At 55.3% G+C, this 24,793-nt stretch overlaps 2 protein-coding genes across 6 annotated transcripts in view; both read right to left on the reverse strand.

Moving 5' to 3' along the window:
* Positions 1 to 8,163: 8,163 nt before the first annotated feature.
* Positions 8,164 to 13,094, reverse strand: GNAT1 (G protein subunit alpha transducin 1). Of its 3 annotated transcripts, none has more exons than XM_023231672.2 (9): positions 12,859 to 13,094; positions 11,526 to 11,568; positions 11,295 to 11,436; positions 11,038 to 11,195; positions 10,827 to 10,955; positions 10,487 to 10,616; positions 10,057 to 10,210; positions 9,755 to 9,946; positions 8,164 to 8,282 (listed from the first exon to the last, which is right to left on the reverse strand). In XM_023231672.2, the coding sequence occupies exons 1-8, from the start codon at positions 12,962 to 12,964 to the stop codon at positions 9,756 to 9,758; spliced, it is 1,053 nt and encodes a 350-aa protein (XP_023087440.1). In that variant the 5' UTR covers positions 12,965 to 13,094; the 3' UTR covers positions 8,164 to 8,282; position 9,755. The 3 variants fall into 3 exon arrangements, with proteins under 3 accessions (XP_023087440.1, XP_031790908.1, XP_023087439.1); XM_031935048.1 differs by having other exon boundaries at positions 8,168 to 8,401; XM_023231671.1 differs by having other exon boundaries at positions 8,168 to 9,406.
* A 2,523-nt stretch (positions 13,095 to 15,617) lies between these two features.
* Positions 15,618 to 24,793, reverse strand: part of SEMA3F (semaphorin 3F) — a 39,763-nt gene continuing 30,587 nt past the window's right edge. For all 3 annotated transcript variants that reach the window (XM_023231679.2, XM_023231676.2, XM_023231677.1), the window contains 12 exons: positions 22,284 to 22,403; positions 21,907 to 22,046; positions 21,672 to 21,786; positions 21,435 to 21,504; positions 21,140 to 21,284; positions 19,913 to 20,135; positions 19,200 to 19,288; positions 19,024 to 19,065; positions 18,685 to 18,842; positions 18,392 to 18,459; positions 17,976 to 18,109; positions 15,618 to 16,996 (listed from right to left, as the gene is read on the reverse strand). In XM_023231679.2, coding sequence (XP_023087447.1) covers positions 16,586 to 16,996; positions 17,976 to 18,109; positions 18,392 to 18,459; positions 18,685 to 18,842; positions 19,024 to 19,065; positions 19,200 to 19,288; positions 19,913 to 20,135; positions 21,140 to 21,284; positions 21,435 to 21,504; positions 21,672 to 21,786; positions 21,907 to 22,046; positions 22,284 to 22,403 — 1,715 coding nt within the window. In that variant the 3' untranslated portion in view covers positions 15,618 to 16,585. The remainder of the gene's footprint in view (positions 16,997 to 17,975; positions 18,110 to 18,391; positions 18,460 to 18,684; positions 18,843 to 19,023; positions 19,066 to 19,199; positions 19,289 to 19,912; positions 20,136 to 21,139; positions 21,285 to 21,434; positions 21,505 to 21,671; positions 21,787 to 21,906; positions 22,047 to 22,283; positions 22,404 to 24,793) is intronic.

Below are 24,793 nucleotides of genomic sequence, written 5' to 3' on the forward strand. Positions count from 1 at the left end.
GGGGTGAACTGGGGGGGTTCTCAGAACAGCTGTGCCCCTTGCTTCTCAGCCACTGGCTCTGATCCGATTAATCTCACGGCCTCTGCTGTTCCTATCCAAGCTGGTCTTCTCTGTGTCACGCCTGCCCCGCTTCCCAGTGCTGGAGGAATGCCCTCAGAGGACATACCCGACCCTCCCTTGCCCTGGGCTGGGAGTCAGGACTCCAGGATTCTCTCCTGCTGACTCACAGAACTACCACAGCCAAGCCCTGGCGTACCTCAGTTTCCCTCTGTCACATGGAAATGGCTGTCTTTTTTCCTGAGGGGAATGGACAGAGGGGAAGCTGTGAGATGGGGTAGGGGGCTCAGCTCTGGCTGGTAGGGCTAGAGAGAAAAGCACTGGGATGGTGGCACCCCCTGAAAACCTCAAGCCACTCGAACTTCTGCCTTGCTGGTGACTGGAAAATGGGAAAGGGCTGCCTTTTACTCCTCGTCTGGAGCCGATATCATCGCTAGATCAGAGCTCACTTTGACTCCCACCCTCCAAAAGGACATGGATCTGTCATGGGACAGAGCCATATAGAAGAGGCGCTGAGGAGGGTCTCAGGCCTGCCTCCCACCTCTCAACCTGCTACCTGCAGACACCCTGGATGCTCACAGGAGCTGTCTGCAAAGGGCTGGTGGCTCTCACTGGCAGTTCATGAGGGGCCAGGGCTGGCTCAAGGTCACCTGGGATATGGGTGTTGGGGTCCTCAATCTAGACTGGAGGAAGCAGAGGCTGGCTGGGCTGGGCTGCTGTGGGAGGCCCAGAGGCGGGTATGATGTGGGGTCCCTGGGTCAGACCAGTTGTGGCCAGGCTGGGAGAGGGGCTGACTGTTTGTTGTTGCTAGGCCTGGGCCCTAGCCAGGGCAAACACAGCTCGGAGGCCTTTCCCGCCACCTGCCGAATCTCCCGGCCCAGCCTGTGGTGGCCAGACAGCTGGACAGCTAGGATGTGGCTCTGAGAGCTGCTGGTCGCCTTCTCCCAGAGGCTGGAGGGAATGTCCATCCGAGCAACCGCAGGGTTGTAGGCAACCTCTTGGGATGGAGGATGGGGGAAGCTTTATCCCAGGCTTCAGCCCAGCCTCCGCCTCCACTGCCCCATCTCCGCAAACTTAAACCCAGGCCTGAAAGACTGCCAGACCCGAGCAGCAGAGCTCAGGGCTCCAGGACCACTCACATCCTCCTTCCAGGGCACCGATAGCCCTTGGCTCTCCTCCTTCTCTAGTAATGAACTCTTAGCCACTAGCTAGGCCGCCTCTTTTCACCATGCCACCACCTCTGTTAACATGCTGTCCACACAGTGCCCCAAGAGCATCTCCAACAGCAATGCCCCATCTTCACCTCCAACCCAGCCCTTCCAGAGCCCAGTATCTGTGTCCCCTGACTCCTCAGACCCCTGCAGCTCCTGCCCCCACACCTGGCTGGTCTCACTCATATCTCCCCACCTGCGCCCAGCAGGCCTCTCCACCTCTCCCAGGCCTGGCTGGCCTCGCTGTACACGTTCCTGCTCTTCGCAGAACTTGCTAGCTTTCATGCTCCTGTGCCTCTGCCCTCGTACTTCCCAGGACTGAAGTTTCCCTACCCTGTCCCACCTCCTTGGCAGACTCCTACTTGTCCTTCATCATCCTCATAGATCACCTCTGAGAACCCCGCTTGAGTCATCGTGAAGAGCCAGCTAGTCCAACAGTGGCTGCTCTTGCTGCTCTTGTCACCCCACCCACACAGCCCCAGCCCTAGTGTCTCCAAGCACCATCTCCAGCTGATCTAGAAGTGAAAACGCCTGCAAGGTTGGAGGGCGCAAATCAAGGAGAGCCTGATGGCGAAGCAACCCACGGGCTTGCTCTGCCAAGGGGAAGAAGGCACAAGCCAGGGTGGGGAGGGACAGGGCACCGTGGATGGAGAAAGGAGCTTGGCTGGAGGGAAAAGGAGCCTGGGCATCAGGCTAGCCCTGGTGGGCGGAGGGCTGCGTGCAGGGCAGCACGCTCCTTCTGGGCTCATGATCGGGAGTTTGAAATCCTCAGGAGAAGGTGGTTGTCACCCCTACACCTCAGGGTCTATTACTACACCTCAGCTGCTGACTATGCTCTGCTCAGTTTAGTGCCTGGGAGGCTACTCTTTGGGCATGAACAGGGCTTTATTGCCACAACACAGAGTGTAGAAGTATGGAGGGGACCCATAGGCAACCCTCTTATCCAGCCCTTCCCCGGCCTGGGCCCCCGGAACTGGTGACCTCATGGCTAAGGCCTCACCCCCACAGCCCTGACATGCCTACACTCTCTCTCCCGAGATCTGGCCCCCAGCTTCTCTGGCCACTGAAGCAGCTTAATAAGCCCTGGTCACATGGACTGTGCTACTGCCTGTGGGGAGGGCCCAAACCCCTAGTGGCCACCCGGCCAGGCCCTGACGTCAGCGGCATTAACTGTCCACCAGGCTTGTCTAATCTCTGGTCGGTGGCCGGGCCAGGTTAGTCCCGCCCGAGCCAGAGCTGAAGGCTGTGGGGGCCCTCAGGGGCACCTTGAGGTTGTAGGTCAGGTAGGGATGGTGGTGGCTGAGGTGACCACAGTAAATGCCCCCCACCTACAAGACTGGGGTGTGGCCACTGTGCTGACTCTGGGCCAGTGCTCTCTGATCCTCTGCACTGGACTATGAATCAGGCATCAGGTACCCACTGATCCTGCTCCTTAGGGTGTAATTACACTGGTGTGGTGAGCAGGGCTAAGCAGGTTTCAGGCTGGGAGACTCAGGGCCTTTCTGCACTTGCTGGCCATGGACAGGGCAGTTTGAGGCCAGGCAGTGTCCCCAACTCACAGAATCCGTGAGTACCGACCCTGAATTCCAGCCCCAGGGTCAGAAGCATATGTGGGTGGGACCATCTGGAGGGCAGGGTCCAGCCCCTGCATGTTGTTGGGGTTCTTCTGTCCCTTGCCCAGGAAGGCCGGGGAGCGCATTACCTTTCTGCCAAGACAAGGAGGCTATGCAGAAGGCCACACTAAGTCACCTCTCCTGACAGCTTCCTCCCTCTCAAGCCTAACACTTCCAACTCCTCAAGGCCTCCTATCCCATGCCCATTACCTCCCTCTGTCACTACCCACATACCACCTCACTCTAGCAAACTGGGGAGCGGGTCCTTAGTAGAGATGAACAGCCCTGGCTCAGTCAGGCCAACAGCACCCAGCAAGGGTCTTGCACCACTGGCCAGATCCCCACCCCATGCCCAGTCTTCTGAGCAGCACCAATATCACTGCTCACATGTGTGCTGGCCTCCCAACCCCATCCAGTGTTCTTCCTGTGTTCAGGCCTGGGTGCCCTCATGCTCCCCTCTCCAGCCTCCCACAGGCTCACAGCTCCCCACCACCTGGACATTGAGGATACCACCTACACTTAGCTTTCTGTCCAGCACTGAGTATCAGTCAGCCTCCTGGGCATCTCTCCCAAGCACTACAGGTCCTGCAAATTCAGCCCATCCAACACCCCTTTGCAATACGGGCTTGGTGGGGGCGTTGCCTGTGCTTGCTCAACCGCTCAGACCCCAACCCATGTCACTGAGCCCCTCGCCTTGTAGCCTTGGTTTTGTCAGATAATGGAGTGATAACCTATGCCTCATGGGGACCCGAGCTACACTCCTCTCCTCCTCCAAACTCACACTGGCTCCAGGAAAAATATGTGCCCCATATACGTGTTCTAATGAAAAAAAATTTTTTTTTTTTTGAGACAGAGTCTCCCTCTTTCGTGCAGTGGCACAATCTCAGTGCAACCTCTGCTTCCCAGCTCCAGCAGTTCTCCTGCCTCAGCCTCACGAGTAGCTGGGACTACAGGGATGTGCCACCACACCCAGCTAATTTTTGTGTTTCTAGTAGAGATGGGGTTTCACCATGTTGGCCAGGCTGGTCTCGAACTCCTGACCTCAGGTGATTCTTCCCCCTCTGCCTCCCAAAATGCTAGGATTACAGTCATAAGCCACCACGCCCAACCTTAATGAAAATTTTTAATAATTATTTTTTCAAGAAGCAAATTTTGAAAATATTATTGGTTATTTTTGTCTCCATTAAACCCAGGAAAATAGAATTATAAGAAATTCTGGCTGGGCACAGTGGCTCATGCCTGCAATCTCAGCACTTTGGGAGGTGAGGTGGGCGGATCACCTGAGGTCAGAAGTTCAAGATTAGCCTGACTAACATGGAAAAACCCCATCTCTATTAAAAATACAAAATTAGACAGGTGTGGTGGCACATGCCTGTAATCCCAGTTACTCGGGAGGCTGAGGCAGGAGAATCAATTGAACCCAGGGGGCGGAAGTTGCGGTGAGCCAAGATCGCACCATTGCACTCCAGCCTGGGCAACACAAGTGAAACTCCATCTCAAAAAGAAAAAAGAAAAAAAGGCCGGGTGTAGTGGCTCACACCTGTAATCCCAGCACTTTGGGAGGCCAAAGTGGGTGGATTACGAGGTCAGGAGATCGAGACCATCCTGGTTAACATGGTGAAACCCCGTCTCTACTAAAACTACAAAAAAAATTAGCCGGGCGTGGTGGCAGGCGCCTGTAGTCCCAGCTACTCAGGAGACTGAGGCAAGAGAATGGTGTGAGCCCGAGCAGCAGAGCTTGCATTGAGCCGAGATTGGGTCACTGTGCTCCAGCCTGGGTGACAGAGTGAGACTCCATCTCAAAAAAAAAAAAAAAAAAAAAAAAAAAATTCTGTTTAAGTTATAAATAAAATATTTAAACTTAAAATAATGTGAGTTTTAACATACTTACTTTTCAAGTTTTTTCCAACTATTTAATTTTTTGGAAAAAAAAACAACCATTAAAAATACATAAAACGAGTTTAAAAGGCCACCCACAGAGTGGGGAAAAAATTTGCAAATCCTATTTCTGATAAGGAATTATTCTCCAGAATATATAGAGAACTTCTAAGACTCAACAACAACATTAAAATAATTCAAAAATGGGCAAAGGATGTGAACAGGCATTTCTCCAAAGAAGATATACATATGGCCAATAAGCACAGGAAAAGATTCTCAACATCACTAAGCAGTAGGAAAATGCAAATCAAAACTACCAAGAGATACTACTATTAAAAAAGAAAAATAGGCCAGGTGCGGTGGCTCATGCCTGTAATCCCAGCACTTTGGGAGACCGAGGGACCGAGGCGGGTGGATCACTTGAGGTCAGGAGTTTGAGACCAGCCTGACCAACATGGAGAAACCCCGTCTCTACCAAAAACACAAAATTAACCAGCACATGCCTATAATCCCAGCTACTTGGGAAGCTGAGGCAGAGGAAATGCTTGAACCCAGAAGCGGAGGTTGCAGTGAGCCAAGATCGCAGCATTGCACTCCAGCTTGGGCAACAAGAGTGAAACTCTGTCTCAAAAAAAAAAAAAAAAAAAAGGCCGGGCGCGGTGGCCCAAGCCTGTAATGCCAGCACTTTGGGAGGCCAAGATGGGCGGATCACGAGGTCAGGAGATCGAGACCATCCTGGCTAACACGTTGAAACACCATCTCTACTAAAAAAAATATAAAAAACTAGCCCGGAGACGTGGCAGGCGCCTGTAGTCCCAACTCCTCGGGAGGCTGAGGCAGGAGAATGGCGTAAGCCCAGGAGGTGGAGCTTGCAGCGAGCTGAGATCCAGCCACTGCACTCCAGCCTGGGAGACAGAGCCAGACTCCGTCTCAAAAAAAAAAAAAAAAAAAAAAAATTAGCCAGGTGTGGTGGCGTGAAGCTGTAGTCCCAGCTATTCAGGAGGCTGAGACAGGAGAATTGCTTGAACCCGGGACGCGGAGGTTGCAGAGCCAAGATTGCACCACTACACTCCAGCCTGGGTGACAGAGTGAGACCCCATCTCAAACAAAACAAAACCCAGAAAATAACAAGAGTTCACAAAGATGTAGAGAAAGGTAGACCACCTGTGCACTGTTGGTGGGAATGTAAAATGGTATGGCTGCTGTGGAAAACTGTTCCTCAAAATATTAAATGTAGGCCGAGTGCAGCAGCTCATGCCTATAATCCCAGCACTTCGGGAGGCCTACGTGGGCGGATCTCTCGAGGTCAGGAGTCCAAGACCAGCCTGGCCAACATGGTGAAACCCCATCTCTACTAAATTAGCCGGGCATGGTTGCGGGTGCCTATACTCCCAGCTTCTCGGGAGACTGAGGCAGGAGAATCGCTTGGACCCAGGAGGCAGAGATTGCAGTGAGCTGAGATCAAGCCACTGCACTCCAGCTTGGGCTACCGAGTGAGACTCCATCTCAAAAAAAAAAAAAAAAAGGGGGCCAGGCGCAGTGGCTCAGGCATGTAATCCCAGCACTTTGGGAGGCCGAGGCGGGCAGATCATCTGAGGTGGGGAGTTCGGGACCAGCCTGGTCCCGACAGAGGAGCATGAAACCCCGTCTGTACTAAAAATACAAAATTAGCCAGGTGTGGTGGCGCATGCCTGTAATCCCAGTTACTTGGGAGGCTGAGGTAGAATTGCTTGAACCCAGGAGGTAGAGGTTGCAGTGAACCGAGATCATGCCATTGCCACTCCAGCCTGGGCAACAAGAGCAAAACTCCATCTCAAAATAAATAAATTAATTAATTAAATTAAATTAAAATAGATTCACCTTATGAGGCCGGTTGCAGTGGCTCACACCTGTAATCCCAGCACTCTGAGAGTCTGAGGCGGGTGGATCACCTGAGATCAAGAGAGATTGAGACCATCCTGGCCAACATGGTGAAATCCCGTCTCTACTAAAAACACAAAAATTAGTTGGACGTGGTGGCATGTGCCTGTAGTCCCAGCTACTCAGGGGGCTGAGGTAGGATAATCGCTTGAACCTGGGAAGTGGAGGTTGCAGGGAGCCGAGATCTTGCCACTGCACTCCAGGCTGGTGACAGAAAGAGACCCCATCTCAAAAAAAAAAAAAAAAAAAAAAGATTCACCATATGATTTGCCAGTTCCATTTCTGAGTATACACCCAAAATAATAAAAAACAGAGGCTGAGAGAGAGATTTGTACACCCACGTTCATAGCAGCATTATTCATAATAGCCAAAAGGCAGATGTAACCATTCATCAATAGATGAATGAATAAACAAAGTGTGGAATATATACAACCTTTAAAAGGAAGGAGATTCTGCCACATGCTACACATGGATAAGCCTTGAAGACATGATGCTAAGTGAAATGAGCCAGTCGCGAAAAGACAAAGACTCCATGGACCCACACATCTGAGGCACTTAGAGCAGTCACATTCATAGAGAAGGAAAGTAGAATGGTGGTGCCAGGACCGGGGGAAGGCAGGAATGGGGGGTTATTTTTTCATGGGTACAGAGTTTCAGTTTTACAAGAGGAAAGGAGTTCTAGAGATGAACAATTGTGGTGGTTGTACAACATTATGAATGTACTTAACACCACCAAACTGTACACTGGCAAGTAGTTGAGATAGTAAACTTTATGATACATGTATTTTTAAAACTGGCAAAAAAAATCCCTACAAACATAATAGCAACTAAGAGCTTTCCCTTTGCTTCAGGCCCCAATATATCTTAGCGTGCCTCTGTTGGATCCTCTGTTGGATTTTGATATTTCATTCGTTGTGAGGTTTTGCATTTATTTTGATTTTTAAAAATATTATACTAATATTATTTATCTTGGTTACTAAATTTTTTGACATCGCCTTAAATTTTGCACACGAGGTGAGTGTGCCTCACTTCCCTCACCCTAATGCCAGCCCTGCAATTATGTTCCTGCCTTGAGGGCTTCCAAGACTCTCCATCACCTTCTGAGACAGCCCAGGCCCTCCAACTGGCTTTGGGTACCTGTCCACGTCTCTCCTCCCCTGTTCTTGCTCCACTGAACTCCTGTGGCCATGAGCCCATGTTTCTAGGGCTGGTACAACTACTGTCCCTGCCAGAATGAGCCTCCACCTCAAAACTCCCTCTTGATCCAAGACTGTCCCAGTGAACATTTTCCACAACTCCTCTCTCCTCAACCCCCATCAAAAGCCATGAGTTGGTTCCATACCCACAAGAGTGCCCCACCTTGTCAGGCCAGGTACTTCTTCCTGGGAGGGGCCATCTTCCCACTTCATGCCCAGCCCAGCACGGGGCACTTAATAAATGCCCATGACTTGTGATAATTAAGCCCTCCACCAAGAAAGGACAGCTGGGGCCTGATGCAAAGGTTTATTACTGAGTCTGCACATCTAGCTGAGGGGAGTGCAAATTGTGCCCCAGCCTTGCCAGACGGAAGCTCCTTGTCCCCGACTGCAGCACAGGCCTTGGCCTATGGACATAAGCAAAGATTTGGTGCTGGATGAGGAAGGAGGGAGCAGGGATGTGGGGACATGGGCCTTTGTCCCTGATAGTTCAAGCATGGCTCTCAGCTTCCCTTGCCAGGGAACCCTGAATGGAGGGGGCAAGAAAAGCTGCTGGTAGGGACAAGAGGGTCACCCAGGTTTGCTTGTAACCCCACCTGAGGTAGACCCCTTTGGGCACAGCCAGGGCCTTTGTCCTATCCTGAGTCTTCTGGCCTAATTGAAGGGAGCTGGACTCTGCACCCAGCCACCCCTCAGGACAGCCCGGCTATTGGCCATAGCTGGTGTCAACAGTACCCTCCCTTAACAGGCCATCCTGTTATCCAGCTAGCCCAGGGTACTGTGTTTGGGTGAGGAAGTGGTGTGTGGATCTGGTGTCCAAGGACACAGGGAGCAGATCCTGCTGGAGAAGGCTGGAGGTTGCTCTGAGCCTAGTATTTGGGGAAGAATCCTGTTTTTTCTCACTCTGGCACCCAAGGGCCCCCAGGTCTGCCCCCTCCCCACTAATGTATTTATGTGGGAACCGCACAGGCCAGAGCTAACTTGGACTTTGGACCCTTTGGAGGCTGCCGGGAGGGACAGTCACTGTCTCTGGGTAGACTGGTGTCAAACTTGTCACATGGAGGTGGCAGGGTGAGCAGCTGGCCTGTGTGTGGGAGGGGTATTCCCTGTCCTTGATGAAATGCTGGGAGGGAGAGCTGTTTGTTGAGCCGAGACCCACCAGGTGAGTCGTGGGCCCCCAGGGGCAGGAGAGCTGCGGAAGATTGGTCAGTTGGGCACTGCTGAGTCACGGTGAGTTTCAGCTGCCCCAAGTCCTACCCGTTCCTAGCTGGGACTGGCTGCTGTGAGTACTAAAGGCCAGTGCAGCCAGGCGGTGAAGGGCAGGGCTGGGGTCGGGGGCATGAGGCGCTGAGATACTGTGGGAGGTATGGGGGAGGATCCGTGCCTCAAGGCTAGCAGGGTTCAGAGCTTTGGTGATGTGGCAGGCTGGAGCCTGGGAGTCCTGGGGGCTGATAGGGTCCTGGCGGTTGGGGCTGCAAGGCAGCTAGGGCTACCAGGTCTCAGGGTGACTGACACGCATGAATTCAGGCACCTGTGAAGAGAAAACGAAACCCAGTCAGCATCCCTGAGACCCAAAATAAATGGATTTAGACATTGTGCGTGTGTTGGGTGCGGGGCGGGGGGGGGGGGGGGGGGGGGGGGGGCCCGGGAGGCGGGGACACCTGGGGTCTTGGGGCGGGGCCAAAATAAATTCAATGGGCGGGACTTGTGGGTGGGGCGGGGCCTGTGGCAGTGAGGTGGAGCCTGAGGAGCTGGGGTGGGGCCTAGAGGCAGTGGGCTCCAGGATTTGGGGGTGGGACGCCAGGGCCGTGGTGTGGGGTGGGGAGCTGGGGCGGGGCTGGAGTATTGAGGCAAGGGGCTGGAGAGGGCAGCGACCTACCTCAGAAGAGGCCACAGTCTTTGAGGTTCTCCTTGATAATGATGTCGGTGACAGCGTCGAAGACAAATTTGACGTTCTGCGTGTCGGTGGCGCACGTCATGTGGGAATAGATCTCTTTCACGTCGCGCCGCATGTTGAGCTCGAGGAACTGCACCTTGATGTAGTTGCCGGCGTCCTCGTAGGTGTTGGGTCCTGCGGGGGCGGGAGCTCTCACTCGGCCCAGCCCTTCCTTCCCTGTGCCGGGGGCGCGCGCAGCGATCGTGGGGCGGGGGCGCAGCCTGGCGACCGTGCGGACGTCTCACCATCGTAGTCCGGGAAACAGATGCTGAGGTGGGCCTTCTTGATCTTCTCAAAGAAAACGTCCTTCTTGTTGAGGAAGAGCACGATGGACGTCGTGGCGAAGTAGCGGTGGTTGCAGATACTGTTGAACAGGTGCAGGCTCTCGTGCATGCGGTTCTGAAGAGGGCAGCAGCTGTTGGGCACCAGGGGTCGCGTCCGACCCGCAGCCCCTGCTCTCTGGGCTCCCGGGCACGTGGGGCTTCCCGTTCAGCTGGCTCTCAGAGGGAGCCCCGCACTGCCCCAGATGGGCCTGCTGAACGCCTCCCGGCCTCCTCAGGCTACCCGGGACCCGCATCCCCTCCCGGACCCTCCCCACCCCAGCGCGCCGTCTCCGCCTCCAGGGGCCAGCAACTCCTCCTCGCCCCTGGAACACAGGCCCTGCCTGGCACGCACCACTTCGTCGTCCTCCACCAGCACCATGTCGTAGGCGCTTAGTGCCGCGATGAAGATGATACAGGTCACGCCCTCGAAGCAGTGGATCCACTTCTTGCGCTCCGAGCGCTGCCCGCCCACATCGAACATCCTGCGGGGCCGCGGGGGCCTGAACCCGCGCCCCGGGCCTAACAGGCAGCATCCCCTAGCCCTGTGCTGGTCGGGGAGCTCTCGGCTGGGACTACTACCCTTTCTGCTGCAGGGATATCCAGGAAGGGGCAGGGTCTATCGCAGGGATGGGGTCCCCGGGGCAGGACGGGGCCTGGGGCAGTGACCTCCCGGGCTGGCATGTGGGTCGTACCGGAAGTTGAGGTCCTTGAAGGAGAACTGCGTCTCGATGATGCCAGTGGTCTTGACTCGCGAGCGCAGCACGTCCTGCTCGGTGGGCACGTAGCCCGGGGTTACCAGGCGCTCCAGGTCGGAGAGGTAGCTGCGCGAGACCGGGCCGTGGGTGGGTGGGGAGGCGTGGAGGGCCCCCTGCGCCCCGCGCCCCGCGCCGCCCGCGCGCTCACTAGCCCGCCGAGTCGTTGAGCTGGTACTCCGAGGCGCGCTCAAAACAGGCCTGGATACCGGAGTCCTTCCACAGCCGCTGGATGATGTCCGACATCTCCTTGGGCATCGTGCCCTCCTCTATGGTGTCTGCCATGTGCATCAGCTTCCGGGCGTCGTCCTGGGGGCAGGGTGAGAGTGGCTGGTGGCGGCCAGGGACTCGGGCTCAGCCGCGAGCCTCGAGTCCCCAGAGGCCCGCTCAGCCCGCCTCCTGGCACACCTGGCGTGCAGAGTCTCCGTACTGGATGTTGAGTGTGGTCATGGCGCGCACGATGGCCAGGATGGACTGCAACGTGTTGCCGTAGATGATGGCGATGAACTCGAGGCACTCTTCCAGCGAATACCCGTCCTGGTGGATAATCCTGAGGCCGAGGCGAGCAGGGTCAGAGCCTCGCCGGGAAGTGGGGAAGGACCCAGCCCCAGGGATCTCGGGACAGGCAGGGGCACTCACTTCATCTGCTTGACGATGGTGCTTTTCCCGGACTCACCCGCACCTGAAAGGGAAGCGGCGCCTCAGAGCTGCGCTGACCGCCTGCCCCCTCCCCCAAGGAGGCTGGGAGGACGGGGCCCTCCCGAGTTGGCAGGGTGGACCGGCAGCGAAGAGGCCTGAGCGTCAGCCCCCACCCCGTAGCCACACCTACCCAACCCGTCCAAAGTCAGTCCTGACACCCTGAAGGCACAAGGTTTGCAAATGTCAGGAAAGTGAAGAAAGGAAGCCAACGAGGGGAATCAACGACCTCAACTGTTCTGGGACGGGGAGGCCCCAAGACACCGACACAGGCAGCCTTTATTATGCTGAGACTACAATGAAGAAATCCCGAAGCGCCATTGCCACCTCGTGGGAGCCTCTGGTACCGCATGCACTGGGTTATTTGAGGCGGATAAATCCCTTGCTTTTCACCTGAAGGGATGCGGGTGTCTCCAAGAGGCTCAGAGGGAATTAGCGCCTTTGGGTAGCAGAGAGGGCAGAGTTGACATCCTTTCTGAGCTTGCCCCTGCGAGGGCGTTGGGCACAGTTAATGAGATTTCCAGCTTAGCCTTTCTGCCTTGGGGGAAAGTGGGACTGGCTTGGTCCCTCACCCACCTCCAGCTGGTTGACCAGACCCTGGGGAGCTTGGGTGGAGCCTGCCCGGCCCTCTTGAAGCTGCTCTTTCCCCTTGAGAAGTCAGGCAGTGACCTTGAGGCAGGCCTGGATCAGCCCCATCTCTTCTCACTGCCCATGGTCTGGTGGACACGGCTTTATTTACTCCCACTGGGCCTCAGCACCTGCCAGACCCGTTGGCTGCTTTGTAGGTCTACCAGCCACAGCCCTCTGGCACCTGAGGGCCATTCTTTGTGGATCTGGGCGGTTCTAGAGACTCCCCACCCCCAGGAGGACTATGACCATCCCCTTCCCAAAGTAGCAGCTCAATAACGGGCTCCCAGTGAGGCCCCTGGCTTCTGAGCACTGCCCAGCAGGCCTATCAAACCAAAGGCTGCATGAAGCTTGCGGGAGCCCAGCCACAGAAAAGTCAGCCTCACACACTCGTGTAAGAGTGTGGTTGGCATGCACTTCTAGGGAGGGTGGGTCACCTGAGGCAGAGCTGTCTGGAGAGGGGCTTTGCGGGATGTCCAGCCTTGGGGGAATAGGACACCACCTGTCATGCCTGGCTCCCACCCTGTGCCCTACTCTGTCGCAGGCTCATATTGCTTCCCAGGGAACCCTTGCTTCACAGAAGGGCTGCCTGCCTGCCTCCAGACCAATGACCTGGTGGCAGTGGCCCCAGTGGGGCCCACACCCCTACCCAGAAGCAGCAGCTTCACGGTTCGAGCATCCTTCTCAGCATCCTCTTTCAGCTTCTTTTCCAGCTCCCTGGAGTGCTTCTCCTCAGCACTGGCCCCAGCCCCCATGGTCCCAGCAGCAGGCGAAGGGACAGAGTGAGCAGGTGGTTCTTCTGGATGGAGGGGATCCTCAGAACCTGGCCTCCCAGGCACCCTTCTGGCCCCAGGAGGACCTGCAATCAACTGGCTCTCTACAGACCTGTGCAGTCCCTGGTGGGGCTGCTTAGTGGGATTTGGGGGCTAGGGGTGTCCAAGAGCCAATCAGAGACAAGGACAGGTGAATCCAGCTCAGCCCCCCAACCCTTCTAATCAGGCTGGCATAGCCCCAATCCCTCAACCGCTGACTCTGCACCCCTGCTGTCCTTCTGCCCCCCTCCACCCTTCAGGAGAGGCCCTGGTGCTGCCCGGGAGTGGGTAGGGTCAGGGCTGAGAAAGGGGAAGGCAGAACCTTGAGCCCTGGGGGTGAGGACGATGGAGGTGGAGCTGGCAGCAAGAGGGCATAATTGGGAGAAACATGCCTGCTGCCTGCCCAGCACCGGGCTCAGCACCACTCCTTATCTTGTTGTAAGCTCACACTGGCCCTGGAGGATGGATGCCCATGTCATCAGCCTCATTTTACTTCATTTACTTTACTGAAGTAGAGGCTCAAAGGGTCACACAGGAGGAAGTGGTTAAGAAGGGCTGGGTGACACTGGACTGGGATTTTATGACCTGCAGGGAATCCAGAGAGGGGGAAACAGTGGGCATTGCATTCATCCCATATCACAGGCTGGAGCTACTCCAAGGAGGTCCTTGGCTTCCAGCGGACTCTGGTGGGCATGCATATCTTCTCTGTGTGCCTCCGTGTATGTGTCTTTTTTTTTTTTTTTTTTTTTGGATGGAGTCTCTCTCTGTCCCTCAGGCTGGAGTGCAGTGGCACAATATTGGCTCACCGCAAGCTCTGCCTCCCGGGTTCATGCCATTCTCCTGGCTCAGCCTCCCGAGTAGCTGGGACAACAGGCGCCCGCCACCACGTCGGGCTAATATTTTGTATTTTTAGTAAAGACAGGGTTTCACCGTGTTAGCCAGGATGGTCTCGATCTCCTGACCTCGTGATCCACCCACCTCGGCCTCCCAAAGTGCTGGGATTACAGGCGTGAGCCATCGTGCCCGGCATTTTTTTTTTTTTTTTTTTTGAGACAGAGTTTCACTGTCACCAGGCTTGAGTGCTGTGGCGCGATCTTGGCTTACTGCAACCTTCAACTCCCTGGTTCAAGCTTCTCCTGCCTCAACCTCCCAAGCAGCTGGGATTACGGGCACGTGCCACAATATCCAGCTAATTTTTAAAAATATTTTTAGTAAAGACGGGGTTTCACCATATTGGCTAGGAAGGTCGCGATCTCCTGACCTTGTGATCTGCCCACCTTGGCCTCCCAAAGTGCTGGAATTCAGGCGTGAGCCACCTTGCCCGGCCATGGGTGTGTCTTTTACTGGCACCAAGTGAGCAACAACTTGACACGTTCGTGCATGAATACCTGTGTGTACATGTGTGCCTATGTGTTTATGCCTTTGTGAGTGCATGTGCTTATAGGAATCATGTGCCTGTTTGCATGCTTATGTGTGCACGTGTATATACATGTGTGTGCATGTGTGAATATGCTTTGTGTACTTCTCTTCATGCACACATAAGTTTGTGTTTTGCAGTTTGTGTAGGTTTGCACGTGTTCACTTGCTTATATGCAGGGGTGTGAACATGCCTGTGTGTACCTGAGCATATGTGTGCCTGTGCGTGTCCATCTCTGCCTGTGTATGACTGTGTGTGTGCACACATGCTTGCAGGTGCCTGTGCCTATATGTACACTTGAATTTGGGTGCAACAAAGTCTCTGATCTGCAGAGGTGGCCAGGCTCTTTCAGATAATGTTTTGCAGGCCTGTTGTCAGGTGGAGAAATTGCATCCCAGAGCAGGTATGGTGTTCCCTGGGGTATGGAGGAATGGGGCTCACCTATCCTGCTCCTGCTCTCTCTGATGTGGGTGTGCCGAGGCCTGCATGTTTATCTCCAGGGCCTGCCTGCCTCAGCTTAGGGGGTCTGGTGCTCTGTTCAGGTGCAGGGCTCACTGCTGGGCAGAAATTGTTCAGGTTGAGCCCGAAGTGTTGAGCTCCCAGGTTCTAGAGATTTCCCACCCTCAACTTCCATAGGAAAACCCAAATCTTGGGCTCTCAAAGGCTCCTCCAGGCACCCTGAGCTTCCTGGCTGGACTCCTTCCCTGGAACCTGGCTGCCTTTCAGCACTCAACTCTGCCACAGACTCAAGAGACCACAAGGGGGTGCTGGGGCCCCAGACACCAAGCACTAACGGCTATCTCTAAATAGTGTGCGTGGGAAGTGAATGCTGGCTTCTACCACTGGCTGGCAGCTTCTACACCCACCCTGTTGGATGATGGGGATCTGTCCAGGAGTGAGGCCGTTTCATTTGTGCCACTTTCAGCCTTCAGGCTCCATCCACCCTTCCTGACCCTGAGGAGTGAGTGGGCCCTGGGGGGGCTCTGCAGCCCTTTGCTGCCCAAGTGTTTGGGGTGGTGCAGCAGCCCAGGTTTGTCAAACTAAATGTGGTTTGACATTTCTTTAATGGAGCCAGTCTCTTTAAATGGAGCCAGTCTACTCCCTTCCCAGTCCCCCACCTGGCTCCCCAGGCCCACCACATGTGGCTGTGAATCCCCCGATGAAGGAGAGAAGCCAAAGTCTAGTCCCAGAGCCAGTGTTTATTAGCAAGATGGAACCCAAAGGCGGCTGTGGCCTGGGCAGCAGAAGGCCGCCAGGAGCCCCCACCCATCTACCCAACTGCCCCCAGAGCTAATTACATCCACACCCATCGCTTGAAGTGGTGGACAAAAGCCCTGGGGAGCCTCTACTGGCCCCAGGCCTCTACCACGGACCCCCTCCCCTCAGAGCTGGGGCCTCCCGTCAGCCCTGCCTGGGCCTGGCCCCTCTGCTATGCTCCCAGCCTCCGAGTCAAACTGGCACAGGGAAAGCTAAGGAGGTAGAGTGGGGTGGCCCTGCCCTGGCCAGGCGGGGAGGGGAGAAGGGGCTGAAGCGGCTGTCCCACCCAGGCAGGCTGCCTCTTCTCCTATCCCCAATAAATAGAGAATAAATACCCGGGAAGGGGCTGGCCGTGGCTGAGTGCCCCCAACCCAGGCAGGGGCTGGCATCCTGTGATGGCCCCTTCTTCCCTTCTCTGAGTGCACTTAAGGCCACCCCAGTCTCCAAAGTGGTCCTCGCATCCATGTCTATGCCACAGCACAGGTTGACAGTGACAGCACACATCAGAAAAGATGGACAGTCCGTGTCCCATTCGAGCAGGGCTTGTTCCCTCCCTTTGTCCTGTAGATCTTGGTGGAGGCTGTCAAGCAGGTAGACTTCCAGCTGAGTCTGGGGACTGTGTGGTCCTGGCCTGGCCCCACCAACTGGCTGGGCCTGTTTAAGCTGGCTCTGTTTTCTGCCGTCTCTGACCAACATGGGTCTAAGTTTTGGAGGATGCTGCCACTGAGGCAGGCTATATTCAACCCACCAATAAATACTGTCTTTGCAGGGGCAGGGTGTGTATAGAATATAGATATTTTATATATATATATTTATATATATATATATATCTTTTATATTAAAAGGGACAAGGGCTAGGCTGGCCCATGGCAGGGCTCAGGCAGCTGGCCTCATGTGTCCGGAGGGTGGTGCCGACGGTTCCGGGGCTTTTTCTGGTCCCGGGGCTCAGGAGACCGAGGTGCCCCTGGAGCCTCCCTGGGGCTGGGGGGCACATGGCGCCAGTAACCCTGGCAGTACTGGTGGATGAGGCCCACTTCTGGCTGGGCCAGCAGCTGGGCCAGCTCCTGATAAGGAGGCGTTGGGGGACCTGCGCCTGGGGGTGGCGGGGCGCTCACGGCCAGTGGTGGGAAGAGGGCAGCATGGACGGCTTCCCGGCCCAGTACATGCAGCTGCACTCGTGTGACGACATGCTTAAAGTTGTTCTCAGTGGCTGTGCAGGAGTAGAGGCCACGATCGCTGAGCTGCAGGGCACGGAGCAACAAGCCCTGCTCTGTGCGCAGGAAGCGGTCCTCTGCACGAATCTGCAGGGGCAAGGAGAGGGGGTTCAGAGGCTCTGTGACCACCCTATGGCCCTAACCAATGACCAGATCAGACCACCTTTGTGGTCATTCTGTGTAGAGGCACCCATGTGGGATTTCCATATGCCAGAAAAATCACATGAAGTTTCCACATAATGAGAGATATTTGAATAAGGCATCTGTACAGATTTCCATTTCAGGACGGATGACCATAAGGAGGTATGGTCTGTACACTCTGTACAATGAGGAAAATTTGAAGCGCACACAGAATTTCCCTTTTTTTTCTTTTTTTTTTGAGACAGGGTCTGGCTCTGTTGCCCAGGCTAGAGTACAGTTGAATGATCTCAGTTTACTGCAACCTCTGCCTCCCAGGCTCAAGTCATCCTCCCACCTCAGCCTCCCAAGTAGCTGGGACCATATGCATGACTATGTCCAGCTAATTGTTGTATTTTTGGTAGAGAGAGGGTTTCACCACGTTGCCCAGGCTGGTCTTGAACCCCTGACCTCAAGCAATCTGCCTGCCTTGGCTTCCCAAAGTGTTGGGGTTACAGGCGTGAGCCACCACACGCCCAGCCAGAATTTCCATTTAATGAGAATATCCAACTGGGATAACCACATAGAGTTTCCATGTAAACAGGGATACCTGTAGGGCATAGGGCATTTCCATAAAATGAGGATCCCACAGAATTTCCACATACTGGAGCTCACTCACATGATGTTTTTGTAGAAGATACACCCCCAATGTAGTATGCATATGGAATTTTCATGTGAAGAGGCATACCTAGAAACACTTTCCATAGAATGAGGCCAGTCCCATGGAGTTTCCACATAACTGTTTTCACTCAAAGGATTTGCATGTAGGGAAGGGAACTTGGAAGGGGTTTCACAGCATGAGAGTTGCTCCAGATCACTCCTCTACTACATTTCACCACTGCACAAGGATTCTCACATCCACAGTGCAGCACTGGGCGCAGGCACTCACCTCTCGGCGCCGGTCACCAGGATCTCGCTGGAACAGCCACTTAACAGTGGCTTGGGGAGAGCGAGGCTGGCACTCCAGGAAGGCTGCGCTGCCGGCCACGCCATACTGCACAGATTCCACAGCATTCTTGTTGGCTGTAGAGTGAGAGGGGTTGAGCAAAAGCAGCATCACCTTCGGGCAGCCTGCTGGCTGCTTCGGGGCAGGCACCAAGGGGAACCCACTCACCAGTGTAGAGCTCTGTGTTGATGGGGCTCCATTCCTTGAGGGGGCAACTAGGGACATCCCATCTCTATTAGCCCCCACACCCCATTAGCCATCAGGACACCCTTACAGTGGGGGCCCTGTGAGCAGCTTCGTGGGCTGCATGGGGCTCTGCAGTGTGAGCAGCACCCCAGAGTGAGGCCCAGTATACTCACCATTGGAGTTGAACCCACGGCACTGCCTGATGGGGTTTCCATGCCGGACGTCCTGCCGGCGGCTCCGCCTGAATGGGGACAGCCCCTGAAGGAGTACTCCCAAGAAGCTTGCCCCCCCAGGTCCCTGTATCCCCGATGACTCCAGGGCAGGGCCCTTTTTCCCCGGGGAAGTGATGTCTTACCCATAAGACTCCCCAAGGGTAATATCACATGCACCCTCAATCCCCTAGGATAGGGCCCTATCCTAGGATAGGGTCTGGTTGCTAAAATGCCAGGTGTCTAGGGATCCACACCTCTTGGAGGATGCTGTATAGCGGGAGCAGGCCTGGCCATCCCAGGCGCAGTAAGGGTCCCGGGCAAGGCAGCAGTCAGCACAGGCAGCCCCGTACGCCTGGCAGCGGTGCAGGCTCAGGTGCGTGACACCCACGGCTGATGCCACGTAGAGTTGTTGCTGGGGCAAAGGGTAGGGCCTTGTCAGTTCCTGTCGCACAGCCAGCCTCACCAATAGCCACCTAGGCCGGGCTCCTCTTCTCTGTTCCATGTCTCAATTTACCCATTCCTGTGCCAAGGGCATGACCCTGAGGGGATGCAGGCCCTGTCCCCATCCCTGGCCCACCTGGCCAAAGACTTACCCTCTTGGAAGAGATGGTCATGGTCTTGACAGGTGCTGGATCCTAGAAAAAGATAAAGATCAGCTTGGGACCCCAGGGACCCCCTCCCTGCCCTGACCTAGAGGTCTTGGGTCAGAGGCTGGGACTCGGGGGAGGGTCAAGGTGAAGAGGTCAGGACTGGGTGGTGTCACACCCACCTTGAAGACCTCCACCTCCTCTAGCATGAGCTCTTCCATCTCCTGGTCATCCTTGGGCAGCACAATGACCTTCTGCACTGTCCCGCGGTCTGGAACGGGCCGGGCAGGGCCTCAGTGGGGCTGGGGATGCTGGGGAAGGGGTACCAGCCTCAGCCCCTTCCCCCACCAGGGCCCAAACCCCCCTAGGGCATTGGAGCTGGAGCTCTGTGCCGAGGTGGAAGAATTTCCCCAGGTCAAAGGGGACTGGCCCAGGACATAGGGGGTCATGGCCAGGGTCTGCCCCCACCAACCCAGACACTGATTCTGGGCCCTGCTGAGAACAGGACACGGGGGCACGCACTCTCCTGTGTTTGGACTGCTGGAACTGTAGGGGGTGCACTGTGTCATGTGTGTGCACACATGAGCATGTGTATGGCCTGTGTATCCTGGAGGTGTCTAACATTTGTCTCCACCCCTTTCCTGCCATACATAGGTCTCCAGATGCCCAGTGTCCCTGTTCTCCTGGGCCCCTGTGGATGGAAATGGGAATGGGGTTTTCTCACCCCTAACCTCTGTTATCCCAGCAATAGGGAGAAGGCACCAAAGGATGAAGATGAAGAGGTGACTCTGATGAGCTTGCAGCAAGCCCTAGCAGGGCAAGCCCTAGCCCTACGGATCTGCACCCCGCACCCGGTGGGCCCAGCGTGGGAGAGGCCGGGAGCAGCAGTGGGTACCTGTGCCCAGGAAAAGCACCTCATAGCGCCCGTCGGCTGCATCCACCTGGTCCACAGCAACAGTGGTGAGGCGGTAGGGAGCACCTGTGCGGACCACCAGGGGCCGCCGCTGCAGAGGGTACACGGCCTGGTACATGAGCGGGTGGCTGCGCATGAAGTTGATCACCTCATCAGGATAGTCCTTGGTGGACTTCATAGATGGTGTGAAGGTTCCACCGGGGCACTGTGGACAGGTGGCGAGTGTCAGTCCCAGGCTGCCTGGGCAGTGCAGGCTGGAGCCATTAGCTTCAGAAGAGGCCGCTGCACTGTCCCCACCACCTCAACCTGCTTCTTTCCCCAGAGCCCCTCTCCAGGTTTCTGCCCTGCACCTGACCTCTACAGGTCCTGCTCCGGCCAAGGTCCCATGTGGTCAAATGCCACAGTCACCTCCCTGGCCTCATGTGCTATGACCTCGTGGCAGCATTTGGCCAAGCAGACCACTCCCTTCCATGTCCTACTCCCCACCCTGTCATCTCTTTTCTCTCTGGCTGTTCCTAGGGTCTCACCCGTCTCCCTCCTGCACAGCTGGACTGCAGGCCCTGACGTCCTTGTCACACACCAGGCTCACTCTCCTCCTTCCTGAAGCTGTCACCTGAGCCTGGGCTCAGCCTGCCCCCACCATGGTCAGCTTACATCTGGCCAATCCTTCTGACTCCAGGTTACCTCTGGAGGGAAGCCTCCCCTGTCCCCCGCTGAGACCAGCTTCCCCAGCCCAGTCCTGACCACATGGAGTCAGACTGCATTGATCAGATCCGCTGCTCTCCTGTTTAGACTCCTGCATCAGCCCAGTGTCACATCAAGATACAGTGACATACCTCTGTGACCTCTGAAACCCTGCCTGAGGCCTGGCCCTGCCCCTCCCCAGCTCTTTGCCTCCTGTTCCTCAGCTGAGCCAACCTCCAGCCTGCCTCCAGTGTCCGCCAGGAAGACGCTTCCCTCCAACATTTGGCTCCCAGACAGCTCCACAGCGGACCCTCTGAGGAGCACCCAGCACACCATCTTTGTCCCAGAATCCTGGCTGGGCTCCTCCACAGCCTGAACTGTGTGTGAAGGCCCGTCTGTGTGCACTGCAGCTCACCGCCTCTGCTGGCTGGGAGGGCCATGATGGTGGGGTCCATGTTGCAGAGGGCCTGACCCAGAGGCCTCTTAGAAGACGAAGGGGAGAGGCAGGATGAGTGGGGTTCTTACCGTGCCCGGCCGTGGGTAGGGCATCTTCCCTGAGAAGGGCATCCACTGGTAGTTGGGCCCCTCTTTGTGGGCAAAGGGCCCATTGAAGACCATGCGAATATCAGCCATGGAGTAGACACACACGGCAGAGCCTCGGAACACGGAGCTGCGGGCACGGCAGGTGCTGCTGAGCGGGACAGGGTCTCTCCCCAAATGCCCCCTCCCCACAGCTCACCACTGCGCCAGGGTCCTACACGAGTTATAATCCCCCAACGGGGCCACTTCCTGCCACTGCTGGCCCCGACCCCAGCCTCACCCAGAGGAGGTAAAGACAGCGTAAATGACAGGGTTCCTCACGTCCTGGGTCTGCTGGACAAACACGTCCTCTGGGGACAGAGGGAGAAGGTATTGGAGGGTGCCTTGGGTGGGAGCCCCTGGGCCTCACCCACTCCTGCACAGGGGAGGGGGCCCACCAAAGGCACCCTGACCACCCATCCAGCCTCTATCCCTCTTGCTGTAGCCAGAGCACCCTGCCTGCCTGCTGGGCACTCACGGAGCTCATCAAAGTGAGTCTCAATGCCATCCTCGCCCGGGACGGAGCAGACGAGCCGCGCCTTCAAGAATGTGCTCCACTTGTTGACCAGGCAACAGTGACCACCGTCATCATTCTGGGGGATGGGGCAAGAGGCCAGGTCAGATCAGCTCTTGACCCCAAGCCCTGGCTGAAGCAGGGCTGATGAAGGCAGAACTGGTGGAGGAGACAGCCTGGTGGCTCTGCCAATGCATACCAGGCAAATGCGCCCAATGCGGGCATACACAGCGGGGCTCTGTGGCGCCTCTGCCGACCGCTCACGGAAGAAGAAGTAGAGCTTATCATCATTGCGCTCCGCACTGTCAGGAATGAGCTCAGCATGGATGAACGACGGGTCTGCAGATAGCAGGGGTCAGCTGGGTGAGCCCCTACTCTGATGATGCCTCTGATGTTCTCCAACATTCCCAGCCAGGTACAAGAACACCCCCAACTCCTCTCCAGATAAGAAACTACCCCTGCCCCAGGTAGTCATAGGCTAAATATGTCCCCAATCCCCCGACATGTGCTTCTTTGCGACCTCCTTGCTGCATCCCAGACACATGGCCATGGAAGGGCTCCTGGGGCTGCGCTTACCGTTCAGCCACCGGGAGTTGTACTGATCCGTGCGCATGGCCGTCTGCTTTCCAAGTGTGCGGAAGATGGCTGCGTCAGTGCCCATAAAATCGATGTACACACCAGCATAGAGCTCCTCATCTGTGGGTGGGCCAGTGGGTCAGTCAGAGGGCTGCTGTTTGCTAGGGCCAGGGCACAGCTCAGATGACTTCCAGGGCAGGGCTTTATCTCCCCACTCAGGCTCCCTGGGGCATGATCTTATCTCCAGTGGAGTGCTAGTCAGTGTTTCACCACTGGCTCTGGGAGGGTTGGGATTAGTAACAATCAGCTCTGATTAGTAGCAATAGCCCATTTCTGTGGTGTGAATACTCCTGCCATGACTAATTTCAAGCTACCAACCTGAGGTCACTGAAAGCAAAATCAGAAAGAGCTGCCAACACCACTGTACAGTATTTCTGCCCCACAGACACAACAAATGTAAATCACCTCAACAGCATAGCTAATACGCCGGGTGCAGTGGCTCATGCCTATAATCCCAGCACTTTGGAAGGCCCAGGTGAGTGGATCATTTGACGTCAGGAGTTGGAGACCAGCCTGGCCAAGATGGTGAAACCCTACCTATACTAAAACATAAAAAATAGCTGGATGTGGTGCTGGGTGCCTGTAATCCCAGCTACTCGGGAGGCTGAGGCAGGAGAATTGCTTGAACCAGAGAGGCGGAGGTTGCAGTGAGCCAAGATCACGCCACTGCACTCTAGCCTGGGCAACACAGCAAGACTCCATCTTAAAGAAAAAAAAAAAGAAGAGGCCGCGCATGGTGGCTTATGCCTGTAATTCTAGCACTTTGGGAGGCTAAGGCAGGTGGATCATGAGGTCAAAGAGATCAAGACCATCCTGGCCAATGTGGTGAAACCCCGTTTCTACTAAAAATATAAAAAAATTAGCTGAGTGTGGGCCGGGCGCGGTGGCTCACGCCTGTAATCCCAGCACTTTGGGAGGCTGAGGAGGGCGGATCACAAGGTCAGGAGATCGAGACCACGGTGAAACCCCATCTCTACTAAAAAATACAAAAAAAAACTAGCCAGGCAAGGTGGCGGGGGCGCCTGTAGTCCCAGCTACTCAGGAACCTGAGGCAGGAGAATGGCGTAAACCCGGGAGGCAGAGCTTGCAGTGAGCTGAGATCCGGCCACTGCACTCCAGCCTGGGCGACACAGCAAGACTCTGTCTCAAAAAAAAAAAAAAAAAAAAAAATTAGCTGGGTGTGATGGTGCACGCATGTAGTCCCAGCTACTCGGGAGGCTGAGGCAGGAGGATTGCTTAAACCCGGGAGGCGGAAGTTGCAGTGAGCCAAGATCACACCACCGCACTCCAGCCTGGTGACAGAGTGAGACAACCGTCTCAAAAAACAAAAACAAAAATAAAAAAACACACACACACAAAAACAAAAAGGAGCATAGCTAACAATAAAGTGTAGTGAAAGAATTAGGAAGCATATGCACACCTCAGTTTACTGGGCTTTGTACACTGCAAATACTGCATTTTTTGTAGAAGGAAGGTTTGTGGCAACCCTGTGTCAAGCAAGTCTGTTAGCACCATTTTTTCAACAGGATATGCTTACTTTGTGTCTGTGTCACATTTTGGTAATTCTTCTTCTTCTTTATTTTTTTCTGAGACGGAGTCTTGCTCTGTCACCCAGGCTAGGGTGCAGTGGCACCGTCTTGGCTTACTACAACCTCCTCCTCCCAGGCTCAAGCAATTCTCTTGCCTCAGCCTCTCAAGTAGCTGGGACTACAGGTGCCCACCACTACATCTGGCTAATTTTTGTATTTTTAGTAGAGATGGGATTTCGCCATGTTGGCCAGGCTGGTCTCAAACTCCTGACCTCAGGTGATCCACCCGCCATGGCCTCCCAAAGTGCTAGGATTACAGACATGAGCCACCGTGCCTGGCCTACATTTTGGTAATTCTTGCAATATTTCAAACTATCTGTTATGGTGATCTGTGATCAGTGATCTTTGATGTTACTATTGCAATTATTTTGGGGCACTGTGAACCTCACCCATATAAAACAGTGAAATTAATTGATAAATATTGTGTGTGTTCTGACTGCTCCACTTACTGGCCATTCCCCCATCTCTCTCTCTCCCTCTTCTTGGGCCTCTCTATTCTCTGGGACACAGCAATATTAAAATTAGATCAATTAATAATCCCACAATGGCCTCTAAGTGTTCAAGGGAAAGGAAGAGTCATAGGCCGGGTGCGGTGGCTCAAGCCTGTAATCCCAGCACTTTGGGAGGCCGAGATGAGCGGATCACGAGGTCAGGAGATCGAGACCATCCTGGTCTACATGGTGAAACCCCGTCTCTACTAAAAATACAAAAAAAAAACTAGCCGGGCGAGATGGTGGGCGCCTGTAGTCCCAGCTACTCGGGAGGCTGAGGCAGGAGAATGGCGTGAACCCGGGAGGCAGAGCTTGTAGTGAGCCGAGATCGCGCCACTGCACTCCAGACTGGGCGACAGAGCGAGATTCC

This window comes from Piliocolobus tephrosceles, chromosome 2 (assembly GCF_002776525.5).
Source record: "Piliocolobus tephrosceles isolate RC106 chromosome 2, ASM277652v3, whole genome shotgun sequence".
NCBI classification, from domain to species: Eukaryota; Metazoa; Chordata; class Mammalia; order Primates; family Cercopithecidae; genus Piliocolobus; species Piliocolobus tephrosceles.

Excerpts from the sequence above, each read along its gene's own strand:
- GNAT1 (XM_023231672.2), bottom strand. The coding sequence starts at position 12,964 with ATGGGGGCTGGGGCCAGTGCTGAGGAGAAGCACTCCAGGGAGCTGGAA. Across the intron at positions 11,569-12,858 it reads CGTGAAGCTGCTGCTTCTGG|GTGCGGGTGAGTCCGGGAAA; the intron begins GTAGGGGTGTGG and ends CTTCCCTTTCAG. Across the intron at positions 11,196-11,294 it reads ACGGAGACTCTGCACGCCAG|GACGACGCCCGGAAGCTGAT; the intron begins GTGTGCCAGGAG and ends CCCTGCCCCCAG.